This window comes from Pseudorasbora parva, chromosome 9, assembly GCF_024679245.1.
Source record: "Pseudorasbora parva isolate DD20220531a chromosome 9, ASM2467924v1, whole genome shotgun sequence".
In the NCBI taxonomy this organism is placed as follows: domain Eukaryota; kingdom Metazoa; phylum Chordata; class Actinopteri; order Cypriniformes; family Gobionidae; genus Pseudorasbora; species Pseudorasbora parva.
In genome coordinates, this window is record NC_090180.1 from 11,053,645 (window position 1) to 11,070,005 (window position 16,361).

The window sequence follows — 16,361 nt, forward strand, 5'->3', positions numbered from 1 at the left end:
TTTACTTCTCTCTCGCTCTGAATATAAACATTATTTGTACCTTATTTTTTCCAGAATATCGACTGGGACGGACTATTAGCAAAGAAAGTGAAGCCGCCTTTTGTACCGACAATCCAATGTTCCAGTGACGTTAGTAACTTTGATGATGAATTTACCTCAGAGGCTCCGGTGCTGACACCGCCCAGAGAACCCCGGCACTTAAACCAGGATGAGCAGGACCTGTTTGTAGACTTTGACTATATTGCAGACTGGTGTTAGCCATGTGTTGGCATCCCTCCCTCTACACAGACACACACAGATGCAGATAATGTGAATCAGACCATTTGTAGATATTGCTATTTTGTTTTCAGTGTTATTTTTGGAATACCGCAACCCATTTCATCAGAAATGATTGGACCTAAGCACTGATTGAGAAAAACATGAATTGACCTGTATAGTTTTCAACTATGCTGACAATTAACCACAGCTCATGCCGAGAACCCTGTGATCAGGTGCCTTACTGGCTCCCCCTAGTGTTGTGGAAATTAGTAGGCCACATCCACATTCATCTTGCCCACAGAATTTCATCAGTTCTGCTGAAAATGATGAGCCTTGATTTTGATATTTTTGTATTTAAAGCATATAATGTGACTGGTTAAAAAGGCTGTCAAATGCCAATGTTAATTATTTTAAAGCCATAGAGCGAGATAATAGGTATATGATGCATTGTACCTCATCCAATGAATGTACAATTTGCCCCCATTACCAAAACATCTAGCTGTTTTTATGCAATGAGTCTATACTCTTCCTTACAGTACACCTTACAGTACAGTATTAATGCATTATGATCCTAGTTACAATCAAAACCGCAAATGTTAACTACCATAATTACAACTCTAGCTATATATATATATACACATCATTTTGCTCTGAAACAGGAAATGTATCTTCTTTTATTCATTAAGTTATTTTTTCTGTCAAATTTCAGTGATTTTCTTTAACCAGACTTAAGCTGTCAGTGGATTTACACTACTGTTCAGAAGTGTGGGGGTCAGTTATAATATATATAGCTCTGAAGACTGGAGTAATGGTTTCTGAAAATTCAGCTTTGCCATTACATGAATAAAATATATATTCAAATAGAATTTTGTAGCAATATTTCAAAATATCAGTTTTACTGCATTTCTTTAAATAGTTTTCACAAAAAAAACAAAATCTTACAGACCACAAACTTCTGAATGGCAGTGTTTGCACGTGTGTATGTGCATGTGATAGGCAATCACATTACCTCAATTGTTGAGTTAGCACTAGTTGTTCCCTACTGAAATTCTTCCATTTCGTAGGCTTTTGTTCACAGAAAACTCATAAATGATGGACATGAGTCATGACAGACTGGAATCCGTGCTAGACACCAAATATCAACATGAATATACTAAAAACTCTAGATGTTCAAACATGCGCCTGAAGCTTCATGTGTGTAATAAGCAATCCAAATGGAGGGGTAGATACTAGTTTGAAGTTGGTGTGTTATATAGGCCACACTACATGAACACTATCAAGCTGGAAGCACTAATTTTTGTGTAAAATATCCGTTTAATCTATATTGTGGGAAACAATGTACTGTACAAATGTTTTCAACCCACTAATTGTATGACTAAGCATGATGCAAAAGAAATGTTTCAATGGTACAGTTGTGAAGTTTGACTTGACAATGGTGTAAATAACAGGTTTTGCTAAAACTGTCAGCCATCACAAATGCAAAAATTAAATGTTTATTATGTACTGTACGTTGTGAGCCTCTTTCTGAAAGAGTTGGAGACCTAATGAGGTTGTAAATGATTTGTTGCTTCAAAAAGAATTCTCTTGTATTTCATGAAAACTTTTATAATAACTGAACTGTGAGTACAGAAACACACAAACGGAAACTTCCACTTCATACCGTTCCCCTCAGGTAATAAAAAAAGAGGGTAATAAAACCATTTGTGAGCTACACACGTTCAAATCTCAAGGTATTTGTAAACCTGATTTTGGGATGTTCACCATGCTTTTCTGAAAAGCATTCATTATTTAAGTTACTAAATATAATGCAAACAAGCTAACAAAATAATTTCCTACAAAAGAAAATGTTACAGTAAGAAATATGCCTAGTTGGAACCGCCAATCAAATTCCCACTTGGGCATATGTACAATTTATATACACACAAATGAAAGTACAGCCTGTAATCTGTGTTTAATCTTGGAATGTGTCTTCTGCACTTTGCCGAATCCCTGCCGTCGTCTTTTCAAAAGGCTTGTGCCTTCACAGCAAATTTCAAAGAGAAAAGGGCAAAAATTCTGAAAGTACAAAGAGCGGTGAGCGTGGGGCACATGGGTGTTCACAGCTGAGGCAGTTTATCCACAGGTGTGTCGAATTTGAAGTCAGGAGGAAAGAGATCGGCAGCGCGGGGGTAAATGAGACGGTAGGACTGACGGATGGTGACGTCTGCCACTCCAGCAATGTCTCCAATCTCTGCAAGAGAGAAGAATAACTTCATATATATTAATTAACATACTAACACATGTGGATGGTTTTCTCTTACCTTTCTGTGTCTTCTTCTCAGCAGACGCTTGCGAGGCCATATAGATGGCAGCGGCTGCCACTGAGATTGGGCTGCGCCCTGGAACCAAGTCCAGTTCCACGGCCTTCCTGGCGATGTAAGTGGCTGCCATTTGCACCTGTTTGGGCAAGCCCAAATTGGAGCAGAAACGTGACATGAAGTCGCCGGTTGTAATGAGGTCCACGCTTGTCTCAAGAGCCTTCAGGATAAGCTTGAAGCAACGGCCAATCTCCTTCTTCGAGATCCGAGACACGGCACAGATTTCTGGGGTGGAGGGAGATTAAAAATTAATAAACAAATTTGTATTATAAGACCTGTTTAATACTAGCATAAGTTATTAGAATAATCCTAAAGTTAAAGGGTCATATTCCTATGATCCAACTACATCGATCTGTGCTCGGCAAGTTGGCCTTCTGGAGTCTGGACAACATATATCGATCTAATATCGTTTTAAAAGGTAATTAATCGATTATATCGATAATAGGAAATAACGCATTTGATTTAAGCATGTCAGACTTTACATGGATGTTTTTGCTTAGCACTTTTAATAATAAAGGCGTTAAACGTTACTCAGTCTGCCTATATGTGACGTCAGCCACACGCGCCAGCAGCAGTGCAAAGAAAACAAAACAGCACGGACAGGATTTGTCATGACAGCGGATGATAGAGGAAAAGCCAACGAGCGAGAAATTATCAAGCCACCATTGTGGTCCAGTGTGTGAAAACACTTTGGCTTTAGTAAAGACGGAGATGTTCTAAATAAGTCGCTCGCTGTTTGTAGTAGTGGCAGGTTCAGCCGCTGCTCATTCAACCTGAACAGATGTTGGTTGCACTTTTTGATATTAATATTATAATATTTTCATTTTGAAAAACAAGCAGAAGTAGCAGTAGTAGTATGTTGGTTGCACTTACTGTACTTTTATTGAAAATGAGAACAGAAAAGGTTAACTTCCTGTTAATTCAACCTAAACTGTTGGTTGCACTTTATTCAAATAAAATGTGAACACATTTGCCATTACTTGTTTGTTTATATCCATTGATACCTGGTTCCCTTAAAAGTAACAACAGGAATCAAGGAAACTTCACCTGCACGTATTTATTTCAGTCAGACTGATTTAAATTTTTGGTTAAAAAGTTACTGAATCGATTTCAATTCACTGAATCGTTTCGGATCATATCGTTCTCAATGAACCAATACCGACCTTGAATCTTATCGACTACCTCAAATCGTGATACGAATCGTTACACCCCTAATATATATAGATATACATTCTTTTTTTTTCTTTTTTTTTTAGAGCATTGAGTGCTTAAGTGTTTTTTTGGTGTAAATTACTTTTCACAGTTCTCTGGTGGAGATTATTCTGCAGGATCATGTTTAAGTTTTTCAGATGGTATTCTGCTGCTAAACATGATTACCGTATTTAAAAAATAATTTGAAATAATGCAGGTTTAATGACTTCAACACAAGCATATACCCTTGTTTAACCACCTCATAGCTCACAGTAAGGTCTGTCTTTAACGATTTATAATTTATTGCTAAAAAGCAATTACTCTAATGAGAAATTTAATTGAATTTTTACAGCTAGCCTGTTGCACACTATTGGCTGAGCCAAATTTGCCGTGTCGTCCTGGTCACAAAGCTAAAAAACACTGCAAAGTTTTGTAGCATGACAAAGCCACAGTGTTCACACTTTTCGGGAGAACTAACCAACAAATGGCTCGCTTGTAATTCTGTATATTAATATGGGATAGGAGGAATTGTTTTAACAAGGAAACAATTGTATTAAGCAATTAATTACTTATGATTTCATCTCAGCTAAGCAAATTTAGTGCATTACAATATCAAATTCACCAACATCATAAAAAATATGCAGGTTCTACCTTTAAATGTTCTAGGGACGCCCTCCTGTCTGCACGCTATGTAAAGGCAGGCCGAAGCGATGGCATCATTACTCCTGCCTTTCAGACTCTTCTGTTCATAAACCTGTTTGAACAAGTTGTTTGTTCGGTCCTGTAAAAGAGAACAACATTTTTAAACAGGGACACTTCACGTCCAAAATTGAATACTTCCCTACTATGTAGTATGTGAAAAACATACCAAAAGAAGATGTCCAAATACATGGTATTTCAAAAAACATTAGTTGTAAAGTCCCTGGATGACCCACAACTTCCAGCAAGATTCTGAAGAGCGCATTGAATGGACACTACTATTAGCCTGGATGCCAGCCGAACTTAGCCCCGCCCACAACATTTGAGGTTGGGAAGTTTGGTCTGGACTCAATCCGTTGTGGATCAATGTTGCGCGAACCAGAGCTGTTCGGACCAATCAAATTGTCAGGGTGGTGGGCTTTATACGACGATAGCAAGATGATCAACAGTAACGTAATCATCCACATCACCAAAGAGTGCCTGAATTCGTTCTAATTGTTACGAACCCTAAACGGGGAACTTGTTTGTACATACAGTGCCTTGCGAAAGTATTCGGACCCCTTGAACTTTGCGACCTTTTGCCACATTTCAGGCTTCAAACAATGATATGAAACTGTAATTTTTTGTGAAGACTCAACAACAAGTGGGACACAATCATGAAGTGGAACAAAATTTATTGGAAATTTCAAACTTTTTTAACAAATCAAAAACTGAAAAATTGGGTGTGCAAAATTATTTGGCCCCTTTACTTTCAGTGCAGCGAACTCTCTCCAGAAGTTCAGTAAGGATCTCTGAATGATCCAGTGTTGGCCTAAATGACTAATGATGATAAATAGAATCCACCTGTGTGTAATCAAGTCTCCGTATAAATGCACCTGCACTGTGATAGTCTCAGAAGTCCGTTTAAAGCGCAGAGAGCATCATGAAGAACAAGGAACACACCAGGCAGGTCCGAGATACTGTAAGATACTTTAAACATCCCAAGGAACACTGTTCAAGCGATAATATTGAAATGGAAGGAGTATCAGACCACTGAAAATCTACCAAGACCTGGCCGTCCCTCTAAACTTTCAACTCATACAAGGAGAAGACTGATCAGAGATGCAGCCATGAGGCCCATGATCACTCTGGATGAACTGCCGAGATCTACTGCTGAGGTGGGAGACTCTGTCCATAGGACAACAATCAGTCGTATACTGCACAAATCTGGCCTTTATGGAAGAGTGGCAAGAAGAAAGCCATTTCTTAAAGATATCCATAAAAAGTGTTGTTTAAAGTTTGCCACAAGCCACCTGGGAGACACACCAAACACGTGGAAGAAGGTGCTCTGTTCAGATAAATCCAAAATTTAACTTTTTGGCAACAATGCAAAACGTTATGTTTGGCGTTAAAGCAACACAGCTCATCATCCTGAACACACCATCCCCACTGTCAAACATGGTGGTGGCAACATCATGGTTTGGGCCTGCTTTTCTTCAGCAGGGACAGGGAAGATGGTTCAAATTGATGGGAAGATGGATGGAGCCAAATATAGGACCAGAAGAAAACCTGATGGAGTCTGCAAAAGACCTGAGACTGGGATGGAGATTTGTCTTCCAACAAGACAATGATCCAAAACATAAAGCAAAATCTACAATGGAATGGTTCAAAAATAAACATATCCAGGTGTTAGAATGACCAAGTCAAAGTCCAGACCTGAATCCAATCGAGAATCTGTGGAAAGAACTGAAAACTGCTGTTCACAAACGCTCTCCATCCAACCTCACTGAGCTCGAGCTGTTCTGCAGGAGGAATGGGCAAAAATTTCAGTCTCTCGATGTGCAAAACTGATAGAGACATACCCCAAGCGACTTACAGCTGTAATCGCAGCAAAAGGTGGCGCTACAAAGTATTAACTTAAGTATTAACTTATTTTGCACGCCCAATTTTTCAGTTTTTGATTTGTTAAAAAAGTTACAATACTACAGGCTACTTCACTATCCCATGAGGCCAAGGGAGACGATTTATGAATGGAGGTGAAGCAACGCAACTGACACTGGTAGGTCACATTAAAGTAACAACATGACAGACGTAGTACGTCCGAATTTCATTCATACTACCCATATTCGTACTCTACATAGCATACTTTTTTTTATGGTCGCAAAGTAAATTCAAACTCAAAAGTAGTACCTTCTCAGACAGTACATGATTCTAGATGAGCATGAGAGTTAAAGTCATATTAAGTGGGAAACAAATTCTAGATAAATGTGAAAAATGGTGGAAACACTGATTTATAATATATCATATCTATAATAACATTTTATATATAGCCTAAAGATTTAAAGTGAAATGGAAATGAATCATTTTACAAATCGTTTCAATTTTACATTCTGTATTTCAATCATTTAAATCATGTACAAAGCAGCTTATAGAAAACAAATGTAAAATTATTAAATTTAGTTTTATACAAATAACTACAAATTTTTTTTTGATACCAAGAATTGAAATGAATAGATTGCATTATTTAGATGTAATGATTTGGGTTTATTGTTCAGTTCTTTGGTTTGGTCTAAGGGTACTTCCGTTCTTGTGCTTAATTACATTGCCTCTAATTCAATAACAGTAGGCTGGCCGGGACTCACAATGATGTTTCTGGGCAGGTTGATCCTGTCGGCCATAGTGGTAATCTCTTTGAAGGCATTCAGCATGGCACGATCAGAGCTGCTCATGGTTCTCCGATTCTGGTACTTGGAATTTCCAAACTCATCAAAGCTCGCTGCACCTGTTCCCTGAAATAGATTTTTTTTTTTTTAAATCATGACAAAAAATACCTTTTAAATTAGAGATCAGTAGGTACTAGACAAGTTCCTTACTTTGCTGATCATTGTGGTAAGGTCTCCTCCGTTGAGGAGAGGGTTCTGAGCGTCACCAACACGAGACGGGTCTTTAGTTGCTTTCTCATTGGTGAACGTTCTCCATTCTGACCCTACATCAATTACACGGTCACCTGCAAAAGAAAGGAAATGTATACTTATTGTTTTGGTCAGTGATGAAAAACATCCAATCAAATCTCTAATATTCAGGCGGAAACTCATACCTACTACAAGGCCACATTCAGGACAGATCATGTCCCCTGCCCTGTAGTCCTCCACCAGCTGTGCATCGGGATGATTGGGGCATTGCACCTTAGGAAGAGAGTCTCCACTGAAACAAGATTCCAAGAGTTAGGAAAAATGTACATGAAATCTTCTGACATGAGAAAACAATTGTTTGTCTGTGGATTAGGATACAGTACGGAAAATGCCAAACAAACCAGAACAAGCATTCATCTAAAGCAGGTGCATATAAAAAACGACATTTTTTTAAATTACTCACAGATTAAATTAAACATATCAATAAATCTATAAAATAATGTAAGCCTGACTTGAATATGACAGATCCTTCCCTGGTGTACAATATATATATTTTTTTTTTAATTAATACGTATTATTATTGAATATGTCATATGCTCAGCTAAGGGCTTGTTATACTATTTCTATTACTTGCAGAGCTATAAAAATGGAACTACAAAAAAAGAGTGTTTTAATAAGTGTCATAATTTATCCATTGTAGTACAAAATAACGTCTTCAAAAACTAAGTATAATCTCAGCTCTTACAGATGTTTAAAATTTAAAAAAATAACTGGACAAAATGGGGGCTTGTATGAACAGATGTTGTAGCTTCAACAACGCAGACATAGGTTGACATAAATAAAAAGTATTATTTATTCTATAAATAACAAATGGAAATCACTTCCTGAGTTTAAGTGTCCCTCTTGTTACTTATGTTCGAGCAGTTAGCGCTGTTAGCTCTGTGACGACTGTTCGGGTTTGACAGGTATCTCAACCTTCCAGGAAAATTTAAAACTGACGGCTAGTATTTCAATATCATTTGATGCAATCTACTCTCATTTAGTTTCGTTTCATTTCATGAGATGCGAACGGCTAGCCTACATGCGCTAGCAGAAAATGCCAGTGTTCATTACACAAGACCTTTATACGCATCACGTCACGATGACAACAAACTTCGACTAAAAGCCTATAGAGGCCCTCACCGGAAATATTCAAAGGTCATCTATGCCATGCGATTACAAATCGATATCAGAGAGCAATAAAACCATCAGAAATGTAACTAACCGGCTCGTCGACGCCATACTGTTAGTATCTGTTGTCCACGGCAGTGACTCTCTGGTGAACACACAATGGATGGCCGCTACCCATATTTATAGGTTTTCTAGGTCACATGCACAGGGTGGAGACGGAGAGCCATAAGTGCCAAATTTACGAATTTATGCTTCGGCAAATTTACTCATGTTCAACAACATGTAAATAACTATAAAACCCTGCAGGAACTCAATTCGATATATTTTTCATCCCGGTCCTCACATTTTTGGTGATTTCAGGTTTTACTATCCTTGTGGGACATTTGGTTCCCACAATGTAACCTAATAAGCTATAAACCTGTGCACACAAACACACACACACACACACACACACACACACACACGTTGCGTGGATTGGTGAGACTCTACGTCTGGTGCGACTTTCCGTAGACGTAGGCCTAATGGGTTTTACACTGTACAAACACATTCTATCCCCCTACACTGCCCCTGCCCCTAAACCTATACCCATCACAGGAAACATTCTGCATTTTTACATTTTCAAAAAATGTACAAATGCAGAAAAACAAACAAACATTTCATTTAATATAAATCCATTTACATTTAAATTGTGACTGGCCCCACAATGTAGGTGATTTCAGGTTTATATTACATTGTGGGGATGTACCCCACAATGTAACAAGTACACACACACACACACACACACACACACACACACACACACACACACACACACACACACACACACACACACACACACACACACACACACACACACACACACACAGGCCTACTTAAAATTTCATAAATTATAGCCCAACGGACATGTTTGAGTCTGGCCTAGTACAAAATGCCTCTAGTTGTGTAATTTTTAAATCAAACGTGTTCTTATTAAATACTACATAATAATAAATTACATTGTCTGGACTGAAACATAACACAAGTGCAAAATTGCACATGGCTTTATATGACTACAATGGAAAATGCATGTGATTCGCAGTCTCATTTAAAACTATTTGTCATGATTCTGCTGTTTACTGACAAGGCTTTAAAAACTACAACAAGACTTAGCCTATCCTCAATCTGAGAATTATATACCATCCCTAAATCCATCAGTCATTTGTGGTTAATAATGTAGATGTGTCATGCAAAGTTATTATGGGTTTAATTTCAGATTGCTCTCAAAAACCAAGGGTTGGGCCCTCATATAATCATGCTTTTGTGAGTACACTCATATCTTTCTAAGGGATCATCTATTTCTTTCTAATGACACTCAAGAGCACTAACGAAGCAAATTCACTGATAAACAGGTGGTGAAATATCTTGTACACTTTTATGGCAATTGCATGTGTAAAAAAAAAAAAACTGTTGAACTTGCATAAAGAGTAGAAATGTTGGCCTATAGATTATTCCTCGTTGCCTTGGACTTCTGTTCATGCAAATAAATGAATAATAAACTAGCATATAAAAAAAATGTTATTTTATGAAAAATTAATTATTAAAAGCATCCAAAACACTGTTTGGAATACAAAAATGACAGAAGAGGAAGAAAAATAAGCGGTTTCATGATTTCAGCAAGACAAAAGGATGTTCCTCATACAAACTAGCTGAAACTTGGAAAAAAACATTTAGGGTGGGTTGGTTTAGTTACCAAGACATTTCCTGCACCCTGTGCCAGCCAAACAATGCTGCTGCATCTGGGTCCTAGTTTCCTCATAAAAGAAAGGAAGAAGAAAAAGAAGATAAAAGAAGAAGAAAGAGCGCACGGGGTTAGTCTTTATGTTAATGGTAATGGTTAATGGTTAATGGTTATGGATGTCATAATTGTAATATTTCACATGGCTCCACCTATAATTGAAAAACACCAATCTAATGCTCTTACAGGGCGCGTCTCTATAGGACTTTTTGATGATAATTCACCTTTATCCGGCGGTGGGTCCATAAACGCTGCTCTGTCATCGTCCAATGAAATACGCAGTTGACGAGCGGAACAACTCCGTCATTTTGACTGCTGAACTACAAGTCGGAGCAAGTCGGACAAAGAATCGCGTCGCATATCTTAAACCTCTCGCCGAGTTCAGACGTCTATGGGCAGAGGGTACATCATGGACATTTCATTACTATGCTGAAAGAAGATTGTTTGGTGGCGATTGCGTATTTGACTTTTGTAGTCTGTTTCCTGCTCAACGATAACTTTTGTCAAATCTAGCGTGTACAGCAACATGACATTCAAGATAACAGCGCATACTCTTCTATCCCAGTGAAAACCGCCGGCAGAGACAGTAAGTAGACCGTTCTAATGTTTTTATCTGGGTCTTTGAGGCTTATTTCTTCCTACTTCCTATATTATTCCCAGGGGCTGCAGGTTATGTTAGTTCAGTTTCGCGTTTTAGACTCTTGTCTACCTGATATGTATAGCCTACCCGACATCATATTACTGCATTAGCCTACGAATATGAACATTTCTATTTTAAGACGTTTCATTCGCCTAATAATAACTATTTTTAGAACAACCTGGAAACGTTTATCATTTACTGGGTCATCGATTAAATTGGTACATTTCCATTATGAAAAGGTAATATAAAAGGTTTATTAATAATAATATTAATATTTGAATAAAATCACTTAAAAACAGATATTGTCAGTGTTATATAGTTAATTAATTAAAATAGCCATTTTGTCCTTGTTGTCATGACACAAGAAGGTGTTAGACAGATATTTAAAACACTGACTTTAAATTAAAACAGTTTTCTGTATTTTTTTAAAGATCGCCCCCTACTGACAGATGTAACAAATATGAATTGAAGTGATGGAATAAGCTTAAAATTGTTCCTGAAAAGTTCACTATGCCTTCAAAATAAAGGCACTTAAGGCAATCATTTTATGGAATGATCAGCTATGTACGTCAAAATTATGATCTTCTTAGCTTATATATTTCTTAACATCCATAAATGGTTAACACAGAGAATTCTAATGATTAACAGCTGCCATGTGGTTCCAGACTCTATTTCTCACGCAGCACTGAGAAAATAGCTTGCATCAAATAAAGCTGCACTCAAATTGTGTGCATGCCACTGGGAGTATGTTTAAAACAGAATTGGGATATTAATACCACATTGGCTGCTAAAAATGTTTTAACCTGGAATCAGGAAACATATCCAAAGTTAATGTAGGCTACACGTGTTTCCCATGCCACACGGACATGTAAGACGTAGCAGTTAAGTGCCATTTCAAACATAACACACTCCTGAGATGGATCGGACCTTTCATGTTGTTACTTGAAGCCACATGTGGCTAGCAGGTATTTGATGAATAGTGCACATTGCGCAGTCAGTACATGCACTCTGTGTGGTTTAACTCACTCATTTATATACATATTTGTACACAAGTCGCTTTCAGTGAAAAAATCTAAATTATTAAATGTAAATCTACTCTTTAAAATGTGGTTAATGTGTAAACACTTAAGACTTTCAAATGTGTATTTCATTAACATTTAAGACATGAAGAAAAAGAATCAAATTAGTTTTGTTTAAACATGCACTGACTGCACTCCTCTTTATTACAGGGATGTTTAGTCTCACTGAAGTTGCCTCCCTTAATGACATCCAGCCAACCTACCGTATTCTGAAACCATGGTGGGATGTGTTCATGGATTATATTGGGGTAATAATGTTGATGTTAGCCATCTTTTCTGGGACTATGCAGTTATCCAAAGACCAAGTGGCATGTCTTCCCATTCTTGAAGAAAACACAAACCCTGAAGCAGCTCAAAATGGACCAGCATGTTTCGAATCAGGCTTGGGGATTGCACCCACAACAACCAAAGACCTTCCTGACAGCATTGCACATGAACTTCTTAACACTCAACCTACCCCCTTAAAAGTAGAAGGTATGAAGTCTCATCCTGAACCCAGAGGACGTAAAACAAACCTGGACTATCAGCAGTATATTTTTGTCAACCAAATGTGCTACCACGAGGCCCTACCATGGTATAACAAGTACTTTCCTTACCTTGCCCTCATACACACCATAATGCTGATGGTAAGCAGTAATTTCTGGTTCAAGTACCCAAAGACCAGCTCAAAGATTGAACACTTTGTGTCCATTTTGGGGCGGTGCTTTGAATCGCCATGGACAACAAAAGCTTTGTCCGAAACAGCTTGTGAAGATTCTGAGGAAACCAAGCAAAGGTTCACAAGCGGTGCAGTTTACAAAAAACATGTATCTTCGGAGGACAGCAGTCAGTCTACTCCTTTGATGGAAAGTCCAACGGTTCAGTTTCCTACCGAAAAGCTTATTTCAGAAGCTCCCAGCCTCACCACCTTGGACAAAAAAGATGGAGAACAAGCCAAGGCTCTTTTTGAGAAAGTGCGGAAATTTCGAGCTCACATCGAAGACAGTGACTTCATCTACAAACTCTATGTTGCTCAGACAGCAATAAAAGCATTGAAGATCATTTTGATTTTGAGCTACACATCAACATTTGCCGCAAATATCAGTTTCTGCCATATATGCCAACCTAAAATCGAAAGTTTGACCGGGTATGATCAATTCATTTGCACGCACAACATGGCATTCATGTTAAGGAAACTTCTCTTCACCTTTATGGCTCTGATATGTCTTTATGGACTGGTGTGTTTGTACACACTCTACTGGCTCTTCAGGAGACCTCTTAAGGAGTACTCTTTTGAAAAAGTCAGAGAGGAAAGTAGCTTTAGTGATATTCCTGATGTCAAGAATGACTTTGCTTTTCTCCTACACATGGTCGACCAATACGATCAGCTGTACTCCAAAAGATTTGGTGTATTTCTCTCCGAAGTTAGTGAGAACAAACTACGAGAAATTAGCCTCAACCACGAGTGGACGTTTGAAAAACTACGTCAGCATGTGACATCCAATGCTCAAGATGAACAAGAACTTCACCTCTTTATGCTGTCAGGTCTCCCTAATGCGGTATTCGACCTCACCGATCTGGAAATCCTCAAGTTAGAGCTTATTCCTGAGGTCAGGATTTCAGCCAAAGTTTCTCAGATGACCAACCTACGGGAGCTACATCTATATAACTGCCCTGCTAAAGTCGAACAAACCGCTTTCACTTTTCTCCGCGACCATCTGAAATGCCTTCACATTAAGTTTTCTGATGTTGCAGAAATCCCAACATGGATTTATCTTTTGAGGAGTCTCAAAGATCTGAACCTGATTGGGAACTTGAACTCTGAACACAACAAGATGATTGGTCTGGAGTCACTGAGAGATCTGAGACACTTGAGGACGTTGTATCTCAAAAGCAATCTCAACAAAATACCCACAAATCTTACAGAACTGTCGCCACATCTTGTCAAACTGGTGATACACAATGATGGGACTAAATTGCTGGTACTGAACAGTCTGAAGAAGATGACCACACTGGCTGATTTAGAGCTCCAGAACTGTGATTTGGAGAGGATCCCTCATGCCATCTTTAGCTTGGCTAACTTGCAAGAACTGGATTTGAAGAATAACAATATCCGGACCATTGAGGAAATCATCAGTTTTCAGCACCTGAGAAGATTGGTGTGCCTCAAGCTGTGGTACAACAAGATCACTGCCATTCCACCTTCGATAGGTCTAGTGAAGAGTCTGGAGTCCCTCATTATCTGTTACAATAAACTGGAGAGCCTTCCTCCAGCTTTGTTTCATCTGCCCAAACTGAGGCACATTGACCTCAGCCAAAACTCCATCACAAGTATACCTGTTGAGGTTGGACACCTTCACAACCTTCAACATTTTGCTATCACGGGTAACAAGGTAGAAGTTCTGCCTAATCAACTGTTTAAATGTTCCAAACTAAAGGTTTTATTAGTGGGTCATAACAGCATCACCTCCATCCCAGAGTCCATTGGGCAGTTAGTTCAGCTGTCCCAACTTGAGCTCAAAGGGAACTGCTTAGATTGCCTTCCATTCCAGCTTGGCCAGTGTCGCCTTCTTCGGAAAAACCTCCTCGTCGTGGAGGATCATCTTTTTGACACACTTCCTCTTGAGGTCAAGGAAAGTATTAGTAGTGACTAATGGAACTCTTCAGAATGGATTTAAGCATTATAAAGAGTACTTCACTCTTATTGGTAGGTGAAAATATAATCTAACTAGCCAAAATATTCAATAAATGAACATGCAAGGCTATATTTGCACACTTTTATGAATGATGGACATTTCAATTCTTTGGAAATCTGCAGACATTTCTACAGACTTGCTAATATGTCATCAACATATTATGGTCTATATATGGGCCTCAAAGACAGGAAGTAAAAACGCTTGTTGCAAAATATAACAGAAACGTTGCAAACAACTTTGCTTCTGTTTGCCTATTAGAAGGCATGTTTAGTTTAAATTATGTTCTGTTACACATCTACTTGTGTATATTTTGTTATTTATATACATTTACGTTACTATATTTTAATATACAGACTGATGTGTCAGTAGACACAAAAATAAAACAAAATCTGTCATCATTTAGTCACCCTCATTGCGTTCCAAAACGGTATGATTTTCTTACTAATGTGGATCACAAAATATGATATTTTAAAGAATTTAGTCATCATTGGGGCCGACCCCACAGACTTTCAATGTGTGGACTAAAAACACTGAAATCCTTATCCTAAATCCTAAAAAGTGTCCTACATATTCAAAGTGGTCTATCAGCACCTGTTTTCAGCAAGGTCTTTAATTATGGAAACAAACTTAACTTAATTTTTCAATAAATGTTTGTAACATGTATTTCTTATGATTTTTCCTGTGAGTTTAGGAGCAGCGCTTATCATCAATTTATACAATCTAAAATACATGATCTGACATGACCAAAGATGTGATGAAAGTTCACGTTTTCTCTTTAGCAATAACAGCAATATTGCAACATGCTTTTGAATCCGAGAATGTTTTTGTCTATTTCCTTTGTTAACAGTGAAACTTATAAGTGTTTTTGCTGTATTGTGTTGATAAGAGGCATATCAAGCACTAAGAACTGCCAGATGGGGTAAATGGACATGCTGCACCTCAAGATTAGAACCACAGTGACCTTGTAAAGCTGCTTGAGGTTTACTTATATGTTGTCATAATGATTGTATCATAGAATATGCCACATGCTTGGTTGGCAAAGAACATCTGGTAATACTGCCCTTAATATTTTCTGCAATGTAATTATTAATGTCTTATTTTTTTCTTCTGTTTTCTGATTTTTATTCAATTTTGTGTATAAACTAAGTTTGGATACATGTTACAGTGGTTACACTTTACTTTACAGTATGTTTACTTTCAGTGTACAAGAAAGTACTGGTAATATATGGTAACTACATGGGTTAAGGTTTGGTTTAGGGCTAGGATCAGTGTTAGTACCTAGTTATAACCCAATTATTGTAATTGCTATAAGTACATGCAGAACAGGACTGTAAGATAAAGTGCTACTGTCCGTTACAGTGTTTTAAAAGTACAATGGTACAAAGGTTTCAACCTGTAGTTTGTGCACTAAAAACTGGTATTTACAAAGAACAATACCTGGAAATATCACACATTAAATTAATTTGATTTGAGATTGACTTGTTTTTTGTACTCTGTAGTCAAAAATGCACACCCTATTTGCATAAATTCAGGGATTTAAATACAACACTTTTGCCTACATACATGTTTCAGCTTGTCTGCTGCCTTATTTCAGACATGTTGGTTTATAGAGCATTTGCCCACCCCC

At 37.9% G+C, this 16,361-nt stretch overlaps 3 protein-coding genes across 3 annotated transcripts in view; 2 read left to right on the forward strand and 1 right to left on the reverse strand.

The window, feature by feature from the left end:
• The window catches only part of pkn2a (protein kinase N2a), a 31,122-nt gene extending 29,361 nt beyond the window's left edge, over positions 1–1,761 (forward strand). Inside the window, exon 22 of the mRNA XM_067453876.1 lies at positions 55–1,761. Coding sequence (XP_067309977.1) covers positions 55–258 — 204 coding nt within the window. The 3' untranslated portion in view covers positions 259–1,761. The remainder of the gene's footprint in view (positions 1–54) is intronic.
• On the reverse strand, positions 1,722–8,788 carry gtf2b (general transcription factor IIB). The gene is made up of 7 exons (XM_067453877.1): positions 8,661–8,788; positions 7,582–7,688; positions 7,358–7,491; positions 7,127–7,273; positions 4,458–4,587; positions 2,559–2,840; positions 1,722–2,488 (listed from the first exon to the last, which is right to left on the reverse strand). Exons 1-7 carry the CDS (start codon positions 8,675–8,677, stop codon positions 2,355–2,357), a joined length of 951 nt encoding a protein of 316 aa, XP_067309978.1. The 5' UTR covers positions 8,678–8,788; the 3' UTR covers positions 1,722–2,354.
• A 1,552-nt stretch (positions 8,789–10,340) lies between these two features.
• On the forward strand, positions 10,341–15,155 carry lrrc8da (leucine rich repeat containing 8 VRAC subunit Da). The gene is made up of 3 exons (XM_067453878.1): positions 10,341–10,413; positions 10,529–10,926; positions 12,210–15,155. The coding sequence occupies exon 3, from the start codon at positions 12,212–12,214 to the stop codon at positions 14,690–14,692; it is 2,481 nt and encodes an 826-aa protein (XP_067309979.1). The 5' UTR covers positions 10,341–10,413; positions 10,529–10,926; positions 12,210–12,211; the 3' UTR covers positions 14,693–15,155.
• Positions 15,156–16,361: the final 1,206 nt, after the last annotated feature.